This window comes from Nipponia nippon, unplaced genomic scaffold, assembly GCF_047370975.1.
Source record: "Nipponia nippon isolate SJK-2023a ecotype South Korea unplaced genomic scaffold, ASM4737097v1 scaffold_4, whole genome shotgun sequence".
Taxonomy (NCBI): Eukaryota; Metazoa; Chordata; class Aves; order Pelecaniformes; family Threskiornithidae; genus Nipponia; species Nipponia nippon.
Window position 1 is genome coordinate 19,220,704 of NW_028262358.1, and position 26,349 is coordinate 19,247,052.

At 36.5% G+C, this 26,349-nt stretch overlaps 1 protein-coding gene across 5 annotated transcripts in view; it reads left to right on the plus strand.

The window, feature by feature from the left end:
* CDC42BPA (CDC42 binding protein kinase alpha) overlaps positions 1–26,349 on the plus strand; it is a 188,669-nt gene that overhangs the window by 127,122 nt on the left and 35,198 nt on the right. For all 5 annotated transcript variants that reach the window (XM_087774754.1, XM_087774757.1, XM_087774758.1 and 2 more), the window contains 7 exons: positions 2,076–2,323; positions 7,262–7,367; positions 9,117–9,241; positions 16,400–16,505; positions 17,129–17,277; positions 18,464–18,555; positions 21,209–21,285. In XM_087774754.1, coding sequence (XP_087630880.1) covers positions 2,076–2,323; positions 7,262–7,367; positions 9,117–9,241; positions 16,400–16,505; positions 17,129–17,277; positions 18,464–18,555; positions 21,209–21,285 — 903 coding nt within the window. The remainder of the gene's footprint in view (positions 1–2,075; positions 2,324–7,261; positions 7,368–9,116; positions 9,242–16,399; positions 16,506–17,128; positions 17,278–18,463; positions 18,556–21,208; positions 21,286–26,349) is intronic.

The following is a 26,349-nucleotide window of genomic DNA, read 5'->3' on the forward strand; positions in this document are numbered from 1 at the left end:
ACTTAAATAGTAAGTTTGCCCATGCCACCTGTTCTATTATTGCAGTATTTAATGGTTATTCTTCTTTATACTTAAAGTGCAAAACTTGATGTCTGTTAATGTTGCGATTATGGTAACTATAGTACGTGATATACATGTCAATACATATAGTAATATTTACAACACTGCTGTCAGTTTGGAATATTCAGCTTCATAACTGCCTAATGAAAGAGCTGCTGTGTGAAGGTTTTTTTGTTTGGGCTTTTATGTGTGTCTATGTATGTGCACGAGAGGGAGAGAGAGGCAAGACTTCCAGCGCAGAGTTATGGCATCTAACTGTCTATGTGCCAGGAGATGCATTATGTCTCAGTTGCACCATTTGTCCACTTGAAACAGGCATGTATGAAAACATCTATTTGGAATTTGTGCTTACACCAATTCAAAATATATGCTCTGTTTACTATATTACTCTAGTTCTGTAAGCCACTCTACAATACCGTCCAGCTCTCTCTTTTACTGCACCATCTTTCTTATGGTCTTAATAGTATCTTTTCCATTGTGGAAAAAAATATTAAATACCTTTAAAACATTTTACATACTTGATAGATGATGTTGCAAAGCCTAAACTTCTTATGTGGTCCATTGCCATATATGTGTAGGCAATTTGGCATGTTGGGCAGTAACAAACAAATTCAGTAGTGAACTGCCTGTGCATGAAAGAAAATTCCTATACTTCCTTTCTTTTTGTCTTTTTTAATCTTTCTTTCTCCAAGCCATCTCCTGTTAGGATGGCATCTTCTTTTCCCGATTTACTTCTGCATCCTAAGGGCAGGATTTTACTCTTAGATCAAAACAGATGGTCATTTTGATGAGTTAGAGAAAACAACGTGGTAGCAGCACATATCTGGCTCATACGTTTAGGGGGTTTTGCAAGTGTTCCGCTGACACTAACAGCAAGGCCCAGGTTTCTCATAGAATTTGTCGTGGTAGAACTTCAGCTCGCCTGCATGTTCTACAACGATATTTAGCTCTTAAAGTCTATTCATACATCAGCAAAAGAAAATCACCCAAAGCCATGTTTAATTAAGGGTAACTGAGAGGATTTTAGTGTCTCATGGTAAGAAAGGAGGTATAATTAACAAAATATCTTCGATCCTCCTGAAGGTGTGAGACAGTCACCATAAGGAAGTAGGTTTTCCAGTTACCTTCACTTTGTCAAAACACAGTGTTTTTATTAAGTAATTTCCTTTCCTTAGACTACCTTTAACTACATACTTAAAAAATTAGAAAAAATTCCAAACCGAGTTATACATGTGTTTACATTAAAAAATATTTCCAGACTTGGATTTCAGTGCATGTCATGCCACTATCTCACTTTGAACCTGATCTTGCTGCTCCTCTATGTTATGGCAGGACATTGGGTTTAGTGAGTGCAGCATTTGGTGCAAATGTGTATGTACCCTGAAGCAATGTGTAAAGACTATTGAAATGCCAGAAGACCTCACTAAGAGAGCTATGCAGCTGCAAAAAGTGAAGTAATTACTCTTATTGTTTAAAGCTTGTTTTTCCACTATGATGTAAATGGTCAGTTTGAGTAAAATAGGTCAGGTTTCCCTCCTGATTGGTATAATCCATATAGTGTTTCCGTAGCTAGATTTTAGCTTGTCTTAGTATAGCTTTTTCACAGATTATTTGTGCTTTAAAATATATTGGCTGTATATCATAGTCCTGATTCTCCATTCCCGAAAGTCGTTTGAACTTGTTGCTGTCAACCATGTGAGTGGGAGCATAAAAATCTTCTAATTCTGTGGTCACTTTCTGACTGCGTGCAAGGGGAGTCAGAACGTGGCCAGAGACGTTTAAAGTGATGATCAAATTTTCAATGGCTTGGAAACTATTACTGCATTTGAATCACAAAATGATAGAGAGTACAGTTCAGATTTATGCTCTACCATATTTTCAAAAAAGTTGAGATAGATGTGTTTAACTCAAGTCTATAATGGGATATTTTCTAAACATAGACTTACGAATATTGAGTTGTTGTTAAGCATAATTTTCAGCATTCTTGAGTGCTAACTTGGGGCTGTTTATTTTAGCAAAAACAGGTTGGTCGCTCACCTGGGGTAAGCAGCATAGAACACCAGCAAGAGATCACTAAATTAAAGGCAGACCTGGAAAAGAAAAGTGTTTTCTATGAAGAGGAACTATCTAAACGTGAAATAATGCATGCTAATGAAATAAAAAGTCTGAAGAAAGAACTACGGGATGCAGAGAGCCAGCAGCTTGCCCTCAAGAAGGAGATCATGATTTTGAAAGACAAGTTAGAGAAAACCAGAAGAGAAAAGTGAGTATTGTATGGAATTTACCTTTAAGCTCAAAATGTCTTTTGAAGTCTCCTAGTATGTTTCCAAACACACTACCACTTCCCTAACTGTCGTGCAGACAGATGCATTTTGGCTGAGATAATGCCAGGGTTGAAAATAGTCACCTTTAAAAATAAAACAGAACAAAAAAAATCCACAACCCTGTACTGAAACAGTTAATTTTGCAGCAGAATTCTTGCACTGGCTGACCATTCCAAGGTATGCAACTTGAGTGACAGACTTGCAGCTTGGGGTAAGTCAACCCCTGAAGCTTATGTTGCAGTTTAAAATAGGTTTTTTGACATTTTTTCTCTGTTTGGTATTTTCATCTTTTGATGCAAAATTAATGTGCTAGAGATCAACTGTTGCTTACATTTCTGCCAGGACAGGAACAGTCACTTAATGCGGACTAAGGCTAATCCATGCTGGGTTCCATCCAGTGTTAACATAAGTCATCAGACTACTGTAAGCATAAGCTGCTTTATCTCTTCTGGCCTGGTAATTTGTCAGAGACCTGCTTTTTTCTCTCCCGCGTGGTGAAGCTTGTAACTGGCTTTGAGAATGTTCCTTGAGTCATTCGTCAATAAAAACAATTTTTCCTGTTGGATAGTGTAATAATGGAAATAGTCATAAATTGAATGTGTTCGTTTTCATTCATAAAAAATTCAGAATGCTTTGTAGACACTAACATAGATGCTTCTTTTTGCTGCTGTAGTAAGATAGCATATTAGAAAAAACATGGAGAAGTTCCTGTTGAAAACTTAGCCAAACTGTAGCGAGTCCTTAAATATAAGTAGTAAATAAAGAATTTTTCAAAAAAGCTTATGCAAATAGAGGTGGAAACACTGCTTTTCTGGTAAATTGTTTCCAGCAGGGGAAGTAAATTATACAGCCTAAAACGCAGTGGATGAACTGTTTCTTCCTAGAATATAGCTATTCATAGGCTGGATGTATTAACACAGTAGTTTGCTGCTTTGTTGTAGGTTGAGAGGGAAAACTTGCATCAGCAGCGTGTTTTCATTGTACCACAACTTAATGGTCTTGCTCACCTATGACTTACGAATGCACAACAGGCTATGCTTTCTTGTAATATATAAAGGTGATAGTGTGATACTGCTTTAATGCCATGTCAGTCCAGTAGTGTCTCAGAAGGAGGAATATTCAATAAAGAATCATTAACACCTCTTTCTGCAGGCTAAACTGTTGCTAAGGATCATGCCTCCAAACACTGGTCAGACCAAAAACTCCTTGGAGTCTTATCAGAACCATTCTAATGTTGTACAGCTGCAAAAGTTCGAACTAGATGTCCGTCTCGTGAAATAACAAATGGCCTAACAACGCTGATCTGCTTCATGCTAGCTAGTTCATAAACTTTCTTTCAGTCTAGTTTCTCTAAATAAAAAAAGAACTGGATGCAAATCTAAAATGGGTGCTGATGTAACCATGTGTTTCTGTATGTATTTCAAGTGTTGGTGTAAGAGAATATTTTAAAGCATGAGCAGAAGTGTGTCACATAACCAGAATCCAACCTTTGGCTCTTAATTGGAAGGGCTTCAGCATCATAGGAAGTCAGGTGTCGAAGCACATGAGGAGTGATTCATGAAGACCTGATCTTAACTGGGTTTTGTCAAACAGGTCTGCAGAATCTCATGCAAGTCTTAGGACTCCACAGAAATGCGGAGGTCCTCTGTTGAAGGTGTGCTACAGATTGACTTCTGTAGTCGTTCAGGGATTTAGAAGGGAAGCTTAAATATTAGGAATGGAAGAATTGCTGTTGCTGCTCAATTCTCAATATTTGGTAGTGTTTCTTAAGAGAACATAGATTTTGTTTGTTTGGTTGGGTTGTTTTGTTTCTGCTTACCCATGTTGGTTTTAGCTTTTGTAATTGGGTATGCAAAGCTTTTTGTGAGTCTGCCAGTACAGAGGTGTTCAATGTAAGTGTTGAAAAGGCAGCACCTGGAGGCTTTATGCTGAAATAAGCGGAATTATTTCAACAATAGGCGTGGGGTGGGTGTGTGGTTGAAGTGTGCGTATGCAGTTTGGGAAAAAAATTTTAGTAGTCTAAAAATAATCTTTAGTGCATATTAAAAAAAAAAAAAGGCTTTGATAGGAGGATGTGGTTGCATTACTTCATAAGGGCTATAGTATAGTGTGAATAAGAGCTTGGTCAAAATCTGTGTGTATTTTTTAATGTAACTTACATGCTGGTGGTTTCTGTTTCATTTTTTTAAATAGGTATTTTTTCTTTGTTTCCTTCAAATTTAAACTTTCTTACTTTCGCTATTTCAACAACGTAAGTCTTCCATGGAGAGAAACTGCCTTACTGTACAAAGTGATTGCCCTTTGCTAAAGTCTGATAAACTGCATGCTGTTAAAATTGGGAATGTAGGCACACAGTATCAGGCCAGTGATCTGTGTAGCATGATATTCCATTTCTTAGAATTGTCATTATGAAATATTTCAGAAGAAGGTGCAAGAACCTGTGTAAAATAGATCATGTTTGTAGAAGTTTCTTTTAAGCCTGTCATTTAATGATAGATTTATAAAGCAGAGAGCTTTGTAAAACAGTGTTTGCTGGTTTTAAATTGTGTGGTATAAAGAAGCCTGGGGGCTGGTGTTTGTTTCAGGTCTACTTTTCTCAGTTTCAAAGCAGTAGCGTAAAATATTTCTCCACTTTGTACAGCCGCAATAAAGAGCTGGAGTGACAAAGTGATACCATCAAGCTGTATTTCACATTGCTTGCGTGTGGTTTGCTACAGTTATTTTCCTGATAAAAAGAAAGCTGGATCATGTACGATTTCATAAACTTGAAGAGCGGATACATAGCTAAATTTTAGATGAGAGAAGAAGCTCGATGGGAAAGGAGGATGCCAGGCTTCAAAGCAAATGTGTTATTTTGATCTTCCTGGCTGTCCAAGGAACACCTATGGAGTCCGTCACAGTTCTGTGGTTTGCCGAGTTGATATTTGGGTGTAATAGATTATACCCACATTGTCCTCTGTTTAAAATTTATCTGACTTACTGGGTTAGTGACAATCACCAGTTGAATTAAGAATGTAAAATACAGAAAACTACAAATATGTTGGGCTCTTTTGCCAATCCAGCGCTTCCTTAATCCACCACCATTTATGGCTGCTTTGAGCCTTAAAGCCTTAAAAGAACAAATTTTAGACAAATTCAGAATAAAAAAAACCCTAAACAAAACCATAAAACCATAAAAGCTAAATAAATTAAATAAATTAATTAAAAATTAGTTTGGTCTACTGTCTGAGAAATTAGCTTTGAATCTATGCCTTGCAAACAGAAGCAGGACCTGTTATTAATTCCCCTGACAGCCAATGCTTTAATCTCTTCCTGCCTTTTCCTGAGGCTGCTCATCATATGCATGGAATCTGTTGATATAGAAAAGGAGTGGTGGTGAATTTCAAACTTGGCATTTAAACAGTAACCATAGTACTTTACTTTGCTAGGATGTAGTGTTATGTTTCAAAGGATGCCTAGCAACATAGAATTTCACCATGAGTGTAACATGCTGTACTACATTTCAAAGAGTGGTTGAAGCACTAAATGAATTTCAAATTAGGAATAGGAAATTCAAACCAGCATTACTCTTAACTGGGCTCACTGTAACCACTGACACTTCTCATCTTTTAAGGGTGTTCTTCCAGTTTGGCAGAGTTGTAGTAATTCTGCATCTCAGAAGAAGAGGCGAGGATGTAATTTCTCTGTTGCACAATGTAAAATTCTGATCGGTATCCAGAAAAAAAAACTGTAATGCTCAAGACAAGGTTTCCCCTGGATTTTATTTTTATGGAGTTAACCTTTTGTACTGGGCACTTGTTCAAACCTTTTAAGGCTGGACAGTGATATTTGCTGAATGGATATTTACTGTGTCTGTGGCACTTACAGTATAATTCCATCAGCCTACTGATGAACTTTGTGCCAGTTACCTGAATAATTGGTGAAATGGTGAATACAAGATGCAAATGTCATGAGTCTCAAAAGGGTGGACGTGAGGTGGGAGTTATACATCTAAAACATCGCCGTATACCACTTTAAGGACATTACAGTGGCTTTTGGCAAACAGAGGACCTGCAGCTTCATTTATTTTCAGGTTCTTACATTCATTGTGCAAGATAAAAGTTGATGTTAAGCAGTATCAACCAGGGGTTCTCCTCTACTGAATGACAACCAGAGAAGTGAAGAGTTGGGGGAAACAGCTACTTTGAAACTCTTTCTCAGAAAGAATGGTCCAAACCTGCTCTAGAATCTGGTGATATTAGGAGCCTATAGGTTATCCATCCATTTTTTTGCTGATAGTAAGTATACAGTACCTGAATTAACAGTTCGAATGTGTCCTCTGGCTTTTCTAAATTTTCCAAAGACTAGCCCGTACAAGCTTTTCTCATCAGAGACCCAGCCCCAAGTGCCCCAATTTAGCTTCTGTAAGTTCTGGTTTCATATGTGGTCATTTTTGCCTGTCATTCTATGTGAAACTTGAAATTATAGAAATGTCTAAGTTAAAATAATGTTTCCGTGAGTTTGAGAATTTACCCTGAGTGTCTTAGAATATTGACACACGCTTTGGTCTGCAGAATTACAGCTCCTCAAGGTTTGAAGGATTCGTCTAAAGAATGAAATATGTATAAGTGGATTGATAAACGTTAGCTCAGTGGAGCTCTATTCATTCTGTACTGAAGGAAAGATCGTTGTCTAATGATAAAATTCAACAGACTGTCTTATAGTCCTAAGTTGGTAGTATGATCCATTACTTGCATAGTTTTAATAGGCTGTGGTATTACCAACGTAGTACTTTTCCGTTCAGCTACTGTGTGCATTGATCTTTATGTATTTAAGTGAATAGCGTGATGAGTTTTAGAATAGGAAACTTCCTAATTCTGCTTCATTTTATTTCTTAGCCAAAGTGAAAGAGAGGAATTTGAAACAGAGTTCAAACAGAAATATGAACGAGAAAAGATTCTGCTAACAGAGGAAAATAAAAAACTTTCAAATGAACTTGACAAGGTAAGTGCTGGTTAGTTGAGTCCTGAGTTTACAACTATTGTATGCTATTACAAATTGGACAATATAGAGCTGTATTGGTTATTGTTAACTCTTAATTGATACCAGAAATTAATATTACACAGAAAGTGGTGATTAATATTTGATTTGAATAGAGAGTATTTATACGTACCTGAACTTGAGAATGTGTGCACATATATATGTATGCATGTGTATGTATTTATGTGTAGGGATTGAGTTAAATGGTCTTAGAGTTTGGTAACATTAATTTTAGACAATATCTTAAGCCAAAAGAAAAGGATGGTGTCATTTTATGACCCAAATATAAAAATACATAGCTAATGATGTGATTACTTAGAGTATATTTGCATGTCAATTACTGTGAAATAGCAGGGCCTCTCCCACCCATTGAGATTAAGTGTTACTTTGAGATATTAAAAAAATACAAATGATAAGGCATATTAATTGAAGTGTGCTGAGCAAGGAATAATTGTTTTGTGCATTTAGATTATCTCTTTATTGTTCATTTTGACAGGTTATTCAAGTTCATTGTGGATTAGCCCAGTCTTGCTAAACTTGTCTGTTCTTTTTGTAACGCATTAAATTTTATAAAAATATGATGAAAGTACAGTGTTCTTCAAAGTAAGCATGTTTGCATGTCAGTGTTCAAATTAAAGTGTATTTTCATACCAGTATAAGGCACATACTATATATGCCTATATGTAGGCTTAGTTCAAGAACAGTAAGAGACTAGTCACTTTGATAGTTTTTCTGCTCAGTCTCTCTTTTTTTTCCTTTTTTTAAATTTAGTTAGCTTTGTATTTTTCTTGTCAAATGACATTTAATAAATAGGCATATTTAAATCATAAGCCTATTTAAATGATAAATAAGGAGTGGAGTACTCATATTAGGAGTAAAAAGCAGACTAGATTTAAAATTGATATTTTTTTCATCATTTTGATTCGTTAATATATTTCAGTACTAGAAGAAGCCTTTCACATGAGATTCATTCTCCTAAGCACACCTTCTTATAAAGTCTATCTGATTCCAGTTTGACTTTCTGAATAATTATTTAACATAATGAAGGTTTAGTTCCCAATACCAACTCAGGTTAGCTGTGGCTTTTGTCTTGTAGAATGTGCATGTATGAATGACAGCTATGTGAATGCAAGTGAGGTTAATTGCTAGGTATAACATATTGTACTTACAGATGTGCATTTAATTTCAATTTCCCTGCCTGCAAGTAAGTAAAATGAAAAATAGGGGAATGTGAGACACCTGGAGAATCTCAGGACTGACTCACGCCTGTATCTGTTAAGCCTCTCATTCTCCATGGTTACTAAACAATGGAGACGTTTGGCAGTTTTATCTGAGCTATAACAATTTTTGTGCCCTTGCCTTGCTCTTTTAATGTAGTTTTTTCTGTATAGAACATTCCACACCTATATGGTGCAAAGCAGAAACCTTCGAAGAGTTGTAGAGGTATTTGGAGGCTAATTCTCAGAAAACTGATGAATTTGTTAGAGTAAAAATGTAGTTCTAGTCCTTAAAAATGGCCTTTCAGTACAGCTAAGGTCATACATGAGAAGAGATTCTGGTTTTTATTGTTACGTGCTGTTTATTGTGATGGGTAGTACCAATTTTTAAAGCAGATGCACGATGTAGGAGAGGGGAACACGTGGCTTTGAGTCTGCACAGAGATGGAGTCACAGCAGCTTATACCCTTAACAAGTTGTTTAAATTCTCCTTCAGCTCACCACCATGTTTGAGAGGCTGAGTATGAATAACCGGCAGCTGGAAGAAGAGATGAGAGACCTGGCTGATAAAAAGGAGTCCGTGGCCCACTGGGAGGCCCAGATTACCGAGATCATCCAATGGTGAATACTCTGCTCTAATGTCATTGCAGAATCTCCTCAGTATGTGGCAGGGCTGTTACTGAGCTTTTGGCTTTGCACATGGCACTTGCAAGTGCTTAGGTGAAATCTCACACCCGTCTGGGATTCTGCTGTATTTTTGCTTGAGATTTTAATAATATCCAAATCCAGAAAGTTGTGTTCCTCCTTAAGAGCGAAAGTGTCTTACCAAATACAACTTTTTTAAGTGCAGAAGAATGATGGCCATTGGGTGTGGCTTGTGGCTTTGGAAGAATGCTGGTAGGAGTCATGTGCTGAGCTCACGCCTCCAAGAGGGAACAAGCCTGGGAAAAGCAGTGGCTGAGAGCGTTTGTGTCTCGGCATTAATTTCCTTCATCTGCTTGGCATGTGGCAGAATGAAACAAATACAGTGTAACTTTTATGTGATTTTTTACAAGGAGGGCATGGGAGACTACCACAAAGCCAGTCAAGTGATGTTTCTAATAATGCTTTTGCTAAATGATGACGTTATGTTTCTCAAGTCTTCCGTCCAGTTCTAATAAATTAAGGAAGAAAAAAACCAAGTTGAAACTATTAAGAGGAAAAGGTTGTTTCATCTAGGTGGCCTTTATTTTTCCTCTCCATGCCTGCTTCTCTTCCCTCCCCTTTTATGGTTCATTGCAGTGTTTAGCATCTACAAAAACAGTTTGCATCCAGGCATTTTTTTTAATAGATCATCCACTTCTGGGAAGATTTCATCATCATATACTAATCTTTTTTTGGTTTACTACTTGATTGCCCGCCCCCCCCTTCCCTGTCTCACGTTAGTGAAAAAGTCTAATTTGTTGTGTCAAAGCAAAAATGGGAAACATTTGTTTTAATGAAACCTAGTTTGGTATTGTTGTAATGTCAGTGTAATTTTGTTGTCGAAATACAGAGAAGTTTGGCTTTTGAATGTATCCATATGAATATGTAACAAGAAGGAAGGGCTGTCCTCTGGGTTTCTGGAAGTGTTTTAAACAGTGTTCGTTACATAAAATTATGTAACGCCGATCTGTGTTATGAAGTCCATAGTGTCTCAAGGCATTGTATTCGTAGCGGAGGTTAAAAAATTTAAAGGGTCCACTTTGTGCGTGTTCCTTTTAAATCTTGTCTCTCATAACTGTGAGTGTAGTAGACAGCCTGCATCACAGAAATTTAAAAAAAAAAAAAAAAAACCAAAACCATAAAAGTTGTTTAAATGAACAGTTAATTTCTAGCCAATCAGAAATGTTTATTCAGAAAAAATCAAGGTAACGAGAGAGACAAGTCTATTATTTCACATTCTATATTGTTTTAAGGTAATGCTGATTTGTCTTAATACACCAAGGTAACCAAACCCCGTTTTGCAGATTTACCTGTGAAAGCACTCATAAAACTTGGCAGTTCTGGAGAAGGACAAGTCAGAATTAGTTGTGGATTGTTTTACTTAACACTATGTAAAAATGTACCAACAGCCATTAAGAATGTCCCTTCTCCAATTTATGAGAGTGTTTAATATTTTAAGATGCACTACTGATGTGGGTCAGGTATATGATAAAGCATCTTGCACGTATTAGAGATGTCACTGGGGAGGGTAAAGGAGGTTTGGGACTGAGTTTTTTTGTCTCTAAAGACAGTTAATGAAAAAAGATCAGGAACGTGCAAGACTAACTTCCTGAAGGAAAGATACCATTTTACTGATCCCTTATGGTAATATAGTATCTTTTAAAAAGTACGGAACTAAAAAGAAAAGAATTATATTAAAAAAAAAATAGAAGTACTGTGGTCGAACATTAAGGAGATAAAAAAAATCTGGCTTTTTCCAGTTTTTAATCGCTGTACATATCTCAGTTTTCTCTCCATACTTTTCTCTGCTTATGTTAAATTTTTTTCAGCCATGTGTGGGCACATCTCGGCTCACGTTTTTTTCTTATTATGTTTAGATTTTCCGTGTGTTAGCCAGATAATCTGGTCGTGTACATCTGCTGTCCTTAGAATTCAGCACTACATACTGACACTGTGTTCTTCTCTGGGGGTTTCTTGGTGTGGAACATGGGGTGCTATATGAAGTATTTAAACATCTGTACTAATGATAAACATTTTAAAAGAAAGAAAAAACTAATTTTGAAGAAAACTAATCTTACTTAATCAGTCACAAGCCTATGTTTTCCTCAGAAGAACATGCAATTTAAATCCATACCTGTCCACCTCAGCAGTATGACAACAGAATGCCTTGGAGCTAACAAAGTAGGTTAGAGCTTGTAAGTTCCCTCTTCAAAACTAACGGATTTTTGGTGCACACCTTCCACCTCTTAAAAATGGGGTTTGCCTGCCATCTTCTTTTTGTACCATGATTCATGAAGGATAGGAGGCAGTAGATGGAATTAATTACTGCTTTTGTAAACAGTTGGCTCAGCTGCCTGTGGTACTTCAAGGGATTTGTTCTAGCCCTGTTTGAAGTAGCACAAGCCTAAGGAGTCCCTTACTTCCTTTGAGTTCTTTGACATCTAATAGATATCTCTCAGGAAATCTGCCCCACTATTCAAGTTCACATTTTAGGTGGTTAAGATTGTCACTTTCTTTATGATTCCTTGGGCCCTTCTAAATGATTATTTCTTTCAGGTTTTATAACTTGCGAGTAATTTTAATGGCCTATCATGTTCCCTTTAGCCTTTCCCTTCTTTCGTACTGTGCTCTCTTGCATCTTGTTTAGGGCAAATGTACAAAAGCCTTTTTATTTTTGCTGTTATTATCCCAAATTGCCATAAATATAACCAAAATCTTAATATAAACACTTGAATCAAACGTTCATTGCAAATTCTAATGTGGTAGCAATAGACTCACAGATCATTCAGCTTTAATGGAGCTATTATATTGACAAGTTTATATTTGCCAAATCACTCATCATTCCTTGACAAGAGTAAGAAATATTGAGGCCTTTATAGTCAGCTATAAATTTTCCTATGGGAGATAGGAAAGAGATTCATTGCAAAGGAGGTTAATGCAGTCACTTTAAAAAGCAATCTTTTAAATAGCCATGGTACAGTATTTCTGTTCTGTTGCAGAAAGGAGGTCGATGGAAATCTTGGTAGTGATTCCCAGAGTACTTGGCAAGAATCTTCACTTATTAGTCTCTCTGGGAGGGGTTCATGTAACCTAGTTTTAGAAGTCCTAAGGTAGACAACTAAAATAAATCCCATGACTAGTACTGTAGAAGTCTCTTTTTCTCCCCACTGATTGAAAAGGAAGCGTAGACAGCTAGTTCAAATGAAAAATTCTGTATTGTTGAGTATGTTTATATGGATGAGCTAAATCCTACCTGATTTACCTGTAGAGTGGATGTTAGGCTTAGATTCAGCTGGCCAAAAGCTGTGACTGTTGTTTACCAGAAGATTCAGTTAATATTCTCCTTGTTGACTAGATATCTTTCCAATCAACTGTACTATGGTTGATCTTATCTTAATTATTGGTTTCCTTAAAAAACAAAAAACCAAACAAACCCAAACACCCCCCTCCCCAAAAAAACTAACACCCCCCCCAAAACCCAAACACTTCTGCATCATATGAAACATAAAAGAAACATAAAAAAGCCCCAAAGTTGTTGGGTTTTTGTTGTGGGTTTGGGGTTTTTTTTTGTTTGGTTGTTTTTTTGGTTTGTTTTTTTTTTTTCCAAATTTGGTTGCTCTCAGAAGAAAGCACACACAAATTGTAGAAAAGGTTTAGCAAACTTTCTGGGCAAATTCAACTGTAAGAAACTCAAAACATGAAAAATTCTGAGATGTGTTGTTTGAGGTAAGAATAATCAGAGGTTAATTAGCTATAAAATAGAAACTCTCGTGGGCAGGGGGAAATTTCAGGGTTCAGAGCAGAGTGAAATGTTGAAAATTTTTCAAGAACTAGTTTTAAAAAAGTTTTGTTGGAGAGGGCAAGGGACAAAGAAAATAATTAAGTTGGAATCTTTGAGCATAGTGATATGAAGACAGAAATTTAAAAGCATTCAGAAACTACAGGAGAAATGGGAGTCACGGCCCACTGACTTCCTTGGTGTTTTTAAATCAGGTAAGATGCAGCTTGGCCTAAGATCCCAGGGCTTCAAGACCACTCCTGTTCAGCAAAAAATCTCCAATCCTCTGGGTCCATTTTGTATTGTAAAGTATCCCAGACAGAGAGACGCAGAGAATCTGAGGTTCCTAGCAGCCTGATGAATAACATACCAGATATTGGTCAATGGTTATATGAAGGTTGTCATGATGTTGGCTCCAACTAAAAAGTGAAATTAAATTTTAGAGGAATTTGTACTATATCGCTGTCCTAGGTTCTTTATAGTTAACGAACTAAGCTTGCAAGGGCACTTACATTATGTATGAAAACAGAACAGTTCATCTAATCTAAATTTTCAATAAAGAAAGAAATTACTCTGAGTGGAACCTAGAGAACTTTCCTTCCTTAGGTTTTCTGCTGTGCTTGTTAGGGCTCTCTGCGAGAAGGGAGGGGGCAAGGAGAGAAACATTAGTAAGATTAACTTTACTATCCTTGCCTTATATTTTAAAAAAAAAAAAGCCAAACAAACAAATAGGAAAAAAAAAAAACCAGCAAAACAGTAACAAATCAAAAAACTGCAAGAACTCTTGGGTTCACGTGTTTAATCAAGGAATCTCATTATCGAGAGACTGTTGCCATCTAGTGGACACCAAAACTGTATCTCAGCTCTAAACTGTGTTGCTTGTATTTACTGTCTTACCTCGTATAGATGATAGCAAAAATTGACTTTGTATGTATATTTTCATGTTCTTGATTTCTGCATGTCCTGTGGAACACCTCTCTGAAGTTATTGCATGTGAAGCTTTTCAGAATTTAGAGCCTGAAGCTTCTGTGCATCATAAACCAAATAACCAAGTGTTTTCTCACCTTCCGTGAGGAAGGATCTGTATGGCATGATAAACATGGACAAAGAAATAGGACATTTAAAGTTTTTCATCTTTAATTAGAAAAGTTCAAAAAATAAGGCAGCAACTCTATTTTATTTTTAATCTGACATTGTCCCTTTTTTACTTGAAAGATTTTACATGTCATTAAAAATAGAGAAGATCAAACACCAATTTCTACATTTCTTTTCCCTTCTTCTACATCAGGAAAACTTACTTTCTCACCTTGAGAACCTCACACTCTTTGTATTCCTACTTACACTCTTTTCTTTTTACTATGTAGTTCGTTATGCACACCCCCCCCCAAAAGCATCTTATGCTACTTCTCACATCTTTTGCCCACTCTTCTACCCTAAGTGGTTTGTATAGGCCAGGATTATCTGTAGCGGGTCATCAAAATGTGTTTTATCCAGAATGTTGTGGGAAAAAAAAGCTGCCGTGCTGCTTCCTCTGAGTTCTGGTATACCTTGGGAAACATACTGACTCATTAACATCAAAACTCTCACTGACTTTTAATAGAGTTAGGACATGTTGTGGGTTTTTTTTTTTTTTCCTAGGCTCCTCCCCACCTCTTGAACTAAATTGTAGGCAGGAAACAAAGAAGATAAAGCCCAAAGCATGAATGAGTGCTTATTTTTCATGCTGGGTGGGAATTTTGTGGCAAATCATCACTGGTTTTGCATTAGCTTCCTCCGTATTAAAGCAATTTTCTTTATATAAATCTTAAACTGCACGCCCAGGAGTCACTGCAACCTGTAGATGTTTAGCCCCTAGCTTTTGCATTGTGATCTTGCCCTAAGGCCGCTGTGGGAAAGCTCTTCTGCTCCTCCCTTGCCTGTGGCAGTTCAGAGTATGTGCTCTCTGTCTTTCTTCCCTCCTGGCGACTAGAAGTGAAACATTCTATTATTTTTATTCATTCATGGTAAGCTTGCAAGTAGCACCTTTTCTATATTCACTGTGTGTATGAATCCCACAATATCAACCAGAGAAACTTTTATATTGCTTTGTAGGCACAGAGGGGGAATCCCTTTCTGCAGAGAGGTCACTAAAAGACAAATTAAAGCATCTGGAGAACTCTCATCTCCAGTCCAACATACTCAGGATTATGGTTACTAAGGAACGATCAGGAGGCAAGGATAAGTTAATTTCCATGAAGTAGCAAAAAATATTTTCCCACTTTCCTAAAAGTTATTTAAAACTATTTGAGGATCATTACTTAGAGCACATCCTAAACATTTCTGTGATTAGTGTTGATAGATCTAACTGTGATCAAGCTGTGGTATTAGACTGCTGGCCTCTGAAACCAGCTCAGAGACTTGGGTATGCCCTGGTGCTGCAGAACGGAGTTCGTTGTTCTGTGGGCAGAATAAGAGGAGTATGTTCAGAGCCAGGCATGTAAGGTTTTGGTTTTTTTTTTTTTTTTCCTTCTTTTTATCTCCCCCCCCCCCGTTTGTTTGTTTTAGGTTTTTCATAAGCTATTAACTTTCAGAGAGGTAATTTTTTAGCAACTTTCTTTTCTATGCTAATACCCGAGGCAAAGTGAAGAAAGAACCTTCTGCTGTGATTAATCACAGAAAGTTTTTTTTCTTTGTAACGGATGATCAAAGAATCTGAAAAACAGGCATGTCTCCTCCTTGATATGTTTACACCCAGAAAACATGTCTTGATAGAAAGCAAGCTTGGGGAATGATAGTGCCTCTTCTGGCTTATGCTGTTCAATAACATTAGAATTAGACTCTCCCTATTTAGTTAGTATTTCTTTAAATAACATCACTGATTGATTCGAACTACTAGTTCTCATAGTCAATTGATACCGTAAAGTCAACCACTAGTTCCAATGTTATGTGGATGGTTGAATTGTTAATTATTGGTTATAAATTTTGTCTTAATTTACTCCCTAAAAATAGGTTGAATCCTGAAAGATTTCTTTCCCAGTCTTTCAGGTAGCTGACATTTATACTGAGACATATATTTTACTTACTTAAATATGTAGTTCTTCGATCTTTATTCCTTGTCGTAGTGATGCATACTGTTTAATGGAACTGCAAAACAGCAAAGGCTTAGTTCTGTGTGGCTTTCTGTATTTTTTGTTTGTTTGTTTCCTTATGTTTTATGATTTTTTGTTTTGTATTCTGCTTTTTTCTGTTTCTGGTTGCTACTTTGTTGAAGGGACTTTTATTTTTTTTCTTCAGATTCTTTGGTTAAAATACCTTTTTCTTCTAATGTAATTGTTTAGGGTAAGTGATGAAAAAGATGCTCGAGGTTATCTTCAAGCCTTGGCCTCTAAAATGACAGAAGAACTAGAAGCCCTGAGGAACTCCAGTTTGGGTGCAAGAGCTACAGTAAGACCCTACTTCTATATGTCACTTTTTTTGTTGTTTGTTTGTTTCAAAGAACACTAATTCGATAGTTTCAGCTGCAGTAATAACCTGTCTGTAGAGCCTGTGTTAGTCAAAAGTTAAACTTTCCTAGAGCTTCCCTTCTGAATAACTGAATAGCAAATTTATTGTTTATCAGTTAATTAAACACCAAGATCTTTATAATGTGATTTTATCTATTATATTGTTCAAGTCGCTACTTTATAATCATACATGAATTTGTTGAAGGAAATCTATACTTTGGGTCATGAAAGCCTGAAAATCTTTCACTTCTGAAATGTGAATGTCCTTCATAGCGCTCATTTGAATTGAGGCACATCAAAACTTGAATTCACAGAATCTCTTGCTTTTGAGATCATGACAGCATAAGACATTCATCTTGCCTATTTAGTACTTGAGTTTAAAAATAATAATACTAATAACAATACTCTTAATTTTTTTTAATTTTAGATTCCTTTGGAATTAATGAACTCTTATGTTAAGAACATAGTAGACTGAGAAATGTAATTGTTGAAATTAGTTACGTTCCTCATTTTCTGCCTTCTTTCCTCTTACTCTTTCTTCTCCCTTTTTTCATTCTTTACTAGGACATGCCCTGGAAGATGCGCCGCTTTGCAAAACTGGATATGTCTGCAAGGTTGGAACTACAGTCTGCTCTTGATGCTGAAATCCGAGCCAAACAGGCTATTCAAGATGAATTGAATAAAGTCAAAGCTTCCTGTATCTCCACAGAGTGGTAAGACTGAATTGCTCTGATGGAAATTTACTTTGATACCTCCCAGGGAGTGTCGTCAAAGCATGATTTTAACTATCTTGTCTGTCAAAATTTGATAATGAATGATACGCCAATTTCTTATATCCAAATGTGAAAAAAAGACCATATCTCTCTTCATTGTGTAAGCAGCTGAACACTTACTGGGAAAATTTGAAATCTTGAGGATTTTCAGAGGGGACATTTTCTCTTTAGTAATATAATCTCTCCTAGTTGTGATAACAAGTTCAAATGCAAGCAGAGTTTGGTTTGTATCTTAGAACATACTCTTTTCCATTCTATTGATAGCTGCATTGGGTTAGTTGATGAAAATCAATTATTGCATACGATTTACACAGTAATAAGATGTGCCTATGGAAGATTATGAATTCTTTTGTTCCTTCTGCAGGCCTTTCTCCCCCCCCCCCCCCCCCCCAGTTTATTCTGAGTTGGGTGAATACCTGAAGCAGGGGATTAGTAGGAAGACATTCCATTTCTAGGTCTCCAGCTTCAGTCTAGCTCAGAGCACTGACTTGTTTTGCAGCTTTAGGAAAGCAGTTGGACAGAGCTGAGATTCAAGTATGTCATCTGTAAAGTGGGAATACTTTGTCCACCCAAATTGGGTGTTTTTCAGGCCAGGTAACACAATGATAGGCAGCATTGTAGATCCTCTAAGAACAGCAGAACCAGTGTTTGCTTTGATAGGCAAGGATGAGAAGTGTGGTAGAAATGCATAGTAGTGTTACCTGTCAGCTGTGAATCAGAAAGCATTGAAACAACTAACTGTAAATTAACTGAGAAGAAAAATAGTTCAACGTAATTATTAGTATTACAGGCACTGTGAATTAACAAATAACACCCACCACCACCACCCCCTGCAATTTTTAAGCATAAAAATGCATGTGGTCTTTTTTTCTCATTCACACTCATAAATTAGAAACACAAGCCTATTTAGTGGGTAAACAGGGGCAATTAATTGCTTGGTCTGTTTTTTTTAAGATACCATACTAAACAGGTCCCATTAGAGTTCTTAATTCATTCTGGCATTTGATGACATCATGAAGCTTGCTGGGCGTTAATTTTTAAACAGCATACAAAGATGGACAAAAAAAAGCTATTTGTGTCATGGGTTCTCAATATTTACTTTTTGTTTGTTTGTATTCTTTTGAAGTAAATTGCAAGAGTCTGAGAAGAAGAACATGGAACTGTTGACAGATATTGAAAGGCTGAAAAAGGAGACAGAAGAGCTTAGATCAGAAAAGGGTATGGCAACTGATATCCAAGTAGATAACATGTTTCACATTCATGGGTACATCTTATCAATTAAGTGTCACCTTACAACTAAAATATGATACCAACAGGCTTTGACATACAAAATGTGAGCACAATTGCATGTTAAGATGTACCCACAGCAGTTGCATTTGCACTTCTAATACATACTTGTAATATGCTTCAGTTTTGTTGATATACTTGAACCAGTAAGGTATTATTTGAGTTGGAACTGCGTTATTTTTATTTGGCATGTGTACAGTGATTTACTGCCAGAAAACTGTTAGAAGTGTAGATATATTTATAATTTTTTCCCCTTTATGATGGGTGAAGGTATTTAGACTTCAATACTAATCATAGTGTTCTTCATCTATGAATGTTTTGGCCCTGTCTACAGAGGGAGTAAACAACTGCAGAGGCATTCATAGCATTCATTTGTTTCTGGGATGACTTTGTTGATTGCCTTTGTAACCATGAAGTGAGCAGTGTGGTCATGTTTGGTTTGCTGTGGTATTAAGAGGATGTTCTGGGATTTCTAGTGCATCTGTCTAACAGTATTTTGCGTTGTTGCTGGGAGAAGAGACTTTCTGGTAATTCTGAAATGAAAAAAAGTTTCATTGAGAGATGACTAATGATTTGGCTGATTCTTTGCAGTTCCCCTAGTAGCTCTAATATTTGTGTCTTATGAGTCACATGGGAAGAAGTGATTTTTCAGACCAAATGGAATTACCTGATTTTTTTGTAGGGAACTGTTTGAACTCCAGAGTTTCAAAACCCTGGCAACAATTGCTGCATGGGGATGTCAGATATTGTTCAGCCTTTGCAACCTAATGGCATGTCAATCAATAATGTATTGTAGTTAACATTCATCTCCTGTATAAAGGCCTCCAAGTGCTGGTTGGCTGGTAAAAATAATACAAAACTATACAGAACATTAAAAAATGACTGGTGCTGATTAGCAAATAAGACTTAGGGAATTGATACTTGTTTGTCTTGACACTTAGCACTGATACCAGGATTATGCTTCTTCCAAGTGCTTGGAGAGGAATTCTTGATAACATCTCCCCGCAGACAATAATGCTTTGTCATGTTTAGCTTTCATTTATAGATTCTTGAACTGTCTTAAATATTATGCATGGTTACTTGGCTTCTGAAATCTTCCTTTGTGTTAAACAATCTGTTAAGAACTTATAATTATAATTAATATTTTACACTGTATTTTTTCTTTCCTTAAAAAAAAAAAAAAAAAGGAAAATGTACTGTTCAAGGAAAAGTTAGTTGTTATGCTTTTTGCTAGAAGTAAATTAATAAGATTCTACTGCAACTATTCAAATACTTGCATAGAAATACACCTTAATCCAAAATCCTTATTATCTTTGGACTTGGTTTTCTCTTATAAGAAGAAATACATTGATGTTTGAATCATGAACTGTATAGAGGATTCAAATGTAGTCAATGTACAGTGGTAGAGTAACTTCTGTGTGTGGAAATTAATTTCTTCGAAGGGATTACTTAGATTAGCACTTGAATCCTTTTGCTCTTTATAAATGTGTTCCAGAAACTGAGGAGGGTGGGGAAAAAGATTACAAAAAATGATTCTGTAAAGTAGCAGGTAATTTGAGAATTGTTTTTAGTCTTTTACTGGGGTTTCAGTGTATTTATATTTTGAAGAGGAAAGGGTTCTTTGTAACTTCTTTGTTCACTGTGGGTTATGTTTAGAGCAAACGGGGTGATATGGCCAGTTAGAACAAGACACTGACATTTTTTAAAAGAAATAAGTGACCTTTGATAGCATCAGTCTTTTGAGATGCACACTGTCCTGCAGGCTCTGGTCATAATAAGTATTATATATAATGTATTTATAGTGTTCAGGAAGCTAGAGTCTGTACACATCTGTGATTTATAAACACCCACACAGCAACTTGACTTATTCCCCAAATAAAAGAAGAAGAAAAAAATATATCAGTTGAAGCAAGTTAAAATAACAGTCAAGATACGCCAGCCTCTGCAGCTCCAGAAGATGCAGCGTTCCTGCTCTGCTTGCTGGCTGAAAACCGTGTAAACGGTGTAGCGTGACAGAGACATTTGAAGCTTTACCCAGGATTGTATTACTCCTGGACGTTCAAAAGTGAGAGGTGGCAGACAGGCATAGAGGTCAAGGAACTTGTATTATTTGGAAATGCAGCGTGCTCCTCAAACAGCCTGTTCTGTACGTTTTTGTGGAACCTCGCTGTTTGCCAAAGCTGTCTCGTCACGGTAGGCTCTCCAGCGTGTGACTAGAGCAGGCACGACACCTGCTGCATTAGTGTGTATGCCTGTATGTCATGCAGTGCATCTTGCAAATGGACATAAGTGCATTAGAAGCCTGTGCCTTCTGCATAACAGACACACACATACGGTATGTTTTCATGTTGAATTCACACCACGCACATCCTAGCTTAGAAAAGGTTAATTAAACATACGCTGCTTGCTTAGTGGGTGTATGTCTGTCTAAAAAATCTTTTACTCTGGAAAACAGACCAAATGTGACAACTCATTTCAAAAAATATAAGTTCAGGTGGATACTCAAACCCCGATTCAGCAAGGCAAAGGTCCTCCATGAAAAGGCCATTTTTCTGTAGCTTAAAAACCTGCTGCTGTTTTCTAGGTGTAAAGCACCAAGACTCACAGAATTCTTTCTTGGCATTTTTGAATGCGCCTACCTCTGCTCTGGATCAATTTGAAGTAAGTGTACAGCTATTCTAACTCTCTGTTAGTCAGTGGAACTACTGCTGTTATGTGCAGGTTATGTGCCTATTTGCTGAGAGTTTGCTACTGTATTTTAATCATATTGCCCGATTTATATTTGTGTATAATAATATGTGAGAATTGTTTGTCATTTACAGTGCTGGCTGTCTTCTCTTGAACACTAGTAATCATAGTGAATTCTCTCTGAAACCTTGAATGCAGAAATTTTCCTAATTTTGTAACGAACATGAAAAGCATAGTTGTTCAAATGGCCTTTCTTTGTATTCAGAAAAATGCTAAGTAATGTGGATACTGGTTTGGTAAAAATGAGAGAAAATACATAAATAATCCATGAAGTCACTGGTACTGTATATTTATTAAGTTGTTTTCATCTTCTGTTCATTTTACAGAGATTTGTAAAATCCAGATAACTATTCAGCTCCTCTCCACAGATCCTATATACTTAAAACATAAATCTGTTTAATTCCTTTGTTACTTTTAGACAAAAGACCAGTTTAGGCAGAAAACCTGGAAGAAAAAAATTGAAACGATACTATACAATTCATATCTTCTTTTTTAATCAACAGTAAGCAATGCATCATTTTTCTTTTAAAAGAACAGCTGGGGTGAAATACTGGTCAAACTGAATTCAGAGGAGACAAGGCACCACCTCTACAGTTACACATGGGTCTAAAATTTGCCTCTGTTTTTTTCCTAATGGGTGTACAAGGTCATCACATTTAGCTATGAAAGAGCATAATTACTGATGTTATTGATGTCCCAAAGTGTACTTTGTTTTCATTGTGTATTCATTAATTCATTGTTCTCTCTCAAAGTCCTCACAGTTAATACCATTTTTAAATTTGCTTTTAAATTATTTATCTTATAAGTTACTTTCAATATAAAAATCCTGTTGGAGTATAGGAATATTATTTTATTGAGTGAATGCTAGAAAAACATTGGGTTTTATACAGGTAGTTTATACAATTTAGTTTATACTAAACTGATTAATTGTCTATGAAAGGCAATTAATGAAAACTTACCGAGGTAACTGTTACTGGCACTAGTTATTTACAGTTCTTTATTTTTGCACTTTTATTTATACTGAACAGTTTTCTTCATCCATCTCTTTCTCTCTCTCTCTTTTTTTTACTGCTGTTTTCATTAAAATAGGATTCCTTTTCCTCCTCTTCATCCTCATTGATTGATTTTATGGATGACGTAAGTCTGACTATCAAACCAGTAAATCCCTCAATAACAGAGATCAGTTGATTGATCTGGAATATTCAAACATTAATGCAGTCAACTTAAAAAAATCTGCAAGTGAACAGAATATTTCTGTAATAGCATACTTACACCTATTTATATGGATAGATGTTCAGTTTTAAAGTAAATGTTTTTCTGTAGGTGCAGGTGAAGAATTCTTAATTGCAGACAGTTTTTTCTAATGGGGAGAAGCTGCTTTTGGGCCTTATCTACTGATGCGGTCTGTGAAAAATGGTTCCAAAATCACTGGCACATTTATTTCATTTAGTTTAATTGCTTCATATTATTACTTTATCATTAATTGTTTCTGAAAGTTTTCTGTTGACTTCAGTGAAACTGTTTTCCTTGCATACAGTCAATTTCTGTTTGCTCAAATAAAATATTGTCTCCTTTTTAGCCTATACTCTAAGTAGTAATTTTCATTATAACTGAAGTGAACTTATTACTTTTTATTGCCATTTGAGATGCTAGTTTTCTGTCAGGACAGTGTTTAAATATTTACCCTAGTTAATGGCACACTAAGGGAATTGAGTTAAAAGCTGAAAATTGACTGCATTATATTTCTTCCAGACTGAAGTAGTAGGCACATAAAAGTAAACAATAATAAGCTTTTTTAAAAATGGAAGTTTATGCTATGCAGCCATGGTAGAGAACCATCCATTACCACTCTGTAGGTATATTGTGTGTGTACATCTGTGTGTGCTTGTATATACGTGTATACACATACGCAAATATTTATACATGTGTATTTAAAATAGTATAATCCTGTGTGCATTAAAATGTGATATAATTAATTTTATTCTAGAAATGTCTGCTGTGAAGGGTGTAACAAAGAGGGTATAGTATATGGCCCTGTTCTGCTGATTGCATTTCCTTTCCCAAACGCTGAAAGAATGCTTTTCTTCTAGATGCCTTTTTTCTGTAAATCAGGTACATACCTTAGACAAAATGCAAAGGTACATCTGTGGTACCGTAGTAGAAGGTATTTGCCTGCATTTTTGTATAGCATATAGAAAACTGTCTTGCTGATATTGCTGGAGTTTTCTTACACGAAAAAAATGAGAGTACAGTTTCCTGTCATGTTAAATCTACAATAAATTAATAATATTTATATCCTTTATCTGGATTAAAGAAGTGTTCTCTATTTTGCCTGAGTATTAGGAACACTTAGTGTGTATCAGCAGGTTCTTTCATAGAAAGTTACCTTTAAAAATATCTAATACTCTCTCCTAAAAGCTCTTAAAGGAGAAATAAAGTACATATGCTGCAGAGTAGCTGATAATATTATATTTTGCAAGGGGAAACTTAGGACAGGCAAGTTTTCCTCGTTGCTATCTAGTTAGTTTTGAAGGACATCAGTACTTTATTCTGTATTTATTGTTGTTCGGTTGGTTTTGTTTGTTTTTTTTTAAAAAGGCAGCATATTTTTTTTCACAAGCATTTTGACAAAATCACATTTTTTTTATCTGTGCAAGTGAATAATTGTCAACTGTTGGCGTACATCCTTTAAGACATTCTTCTTGATTGGTCCACCCAGATCAAATCTTTCCAGATACCTATCTTTTAGTCTTAGGTAAAACTCCAGGTATCAATGTGTATATTGTTGCATGTGGATGACTGTACTACATGCAGAATCAAACTTCCCCTGTTACATCTTCAGTCTGAGTCCAGATTCAGGAGCATTTTTTTCTCAGTTGCATTGGGCAAGAGTACGTTTCTGGACTGGACTGGCCAGGGGCTAACGTCTCTAACACCGGGGCAGAATTCTTTCTCATCTGGAAAAACTGCAGAAGAGGAGAGTTGACTGTTGTGCTTGAAGCCAGTTCTGCATCTTTCATTTATTGAACAACTACTTGATTCATTCATAGAGAGATTTGTAATATATAGCCTCTGAATTATCAAAATGAATGGTTATTTATGTTTTAGCTCATTGAGTTGGTTCAATATCAATGTATTAGGTGGACTGAAATGAAAATAAGGGTATCAAAAATCCCTCGCCACTGGATGTGACCTTCATTCCCTTCCTGATGTCTCTTTTTGACAGTAGTTCCCTTGAAGGGCAGTGTTTCTTGCAGCATCTCAAGAAGAATTAATCTGTGTCCAGTCAAACCTGAGAAGTGTGTGGGTTCTTTATATTAAGACCAAGGAAAAATTAGAAGTCCTCAGGTCAGACTTATGCAGTGCTGCAGTATTGCATGGGTTTCAGGAAAGCCTCTCCTGTAATCAAGAACCCAAAGTAAATATTACTAATGGCCCACATTGTTTCTTCAGCCTCTGGGCTGCATTAAGAAATGACAAAGAGAGTGTAAAATAATATGCAGTTGCAGTTACATACTTCGCAAGATCTCTGAAGTCTATGTAACATATAGATGTGTAAGCAGCACTGAGTTTAGCCCACTTGATTACATTTGGAGTTTACTAGGGTGGGCGTGTCTTGTGTGTCTGCCATCCAAATAATGTAATTGTTTCATCTGTGAATGACTGGAGTTAATTTTTTTCAATGAGGAAAATGGTAGTTTTGCAATTTCTGCTGGAGAGAAGTAAAAATAGATGTCCCGCTGCCTCTGTAGCCTGCAGATGCGGAGCAAGGAAAGTGGTAGCTCACTGTTCAGATGAGTAGCAGTCACTGCTGGTTCTGCCTCTCCCTCCTTGATAAGATACTTGGTCAGGTTGGCAGAACTGGTGCCTGAATCCTCACAGCTGCGAAAGCCCACGCGTTCAGAACCGATCCTTGTATCTCCTGTGCACACGGGAGGGTGCAAAGTGGAGTAGGAATGGGTTTTGCTGTCCCTGGTTTCTGATTTTGGTGGGGAGGGAAGTCACCCTCAGTAACTCTAATATACTAATTCCTAAATCTTTGCCGCTGTTTCTCCTGTGTGTTGCAGGCTGTCTCTCAGTAACATCGTCTAGGTGTTAAGTCTCTTGTGTTCACTAGAAGTGTGTGATAATGGAAGTGTTGGGTTTTGGTTTTTTGCAGGTGGATCTTTGTGTATCTCACTAGCTACTAGAAGCAATCAACTTGTTTTATTTAAAGATCAATTTGTGGTTATTTAATAACAATAAAATGGAATCCCATTTTCCCGTGACAAAATTATTTTCCCTACTTGCTAGAAAATATTATTTTTCCTGTGTTACCAGCACATTACGAATTAAAAATAGGTTTCTTAAGTCCTCCTGCAGTCTGTCCTCACATGCAGTCCCCATGGGCTTTGGCTAGACTAAACAAATCTGAACTTTGTAAATAACCACAGAATAAATCATGTTCTGAATTCTCATTATTAAACAGAATAAGCCACAGTAGTGTGCGGTGAGAGCCCTGATTCTACCTGCACATTCATAATTAAGTTTAGAATAATTCTGGTTCTTACTGATACTTTAAACTGGACATGTTGCGCCTCCAAGAGACTGCTTTATTCATCTTGTTCCAAGTGCAGAGATGCTAACTGCAAATTACTAGTGTAACATAGTCTGCAGTGTCACTGCTATAGTCGAGTGTGCAACTACAGACTTTGAAATAGCTGTTCCTTTTTTTTGATGTTTCTTCCCTCTTGTTGCCCCAGAATATCTTGTTTTCGAAATACTTGTAAAAATGAACATGTTTGTGTGTGTGTCTAAACGCTACCTCTGGAGATACAGAGCGACGAATTCTGAGCTGATGTATGTGTCACTGTTTGGTTTTGTAACATATTCTCCTCCTTTCTTTGTTAAAGCGCTCTCCTTCCTGTATTCCAGCTAACAAAGGCAGACGTGTAAGAGGCTGTCTTACTCTATGTGGCCCTTTATTTTTTGCCTGTT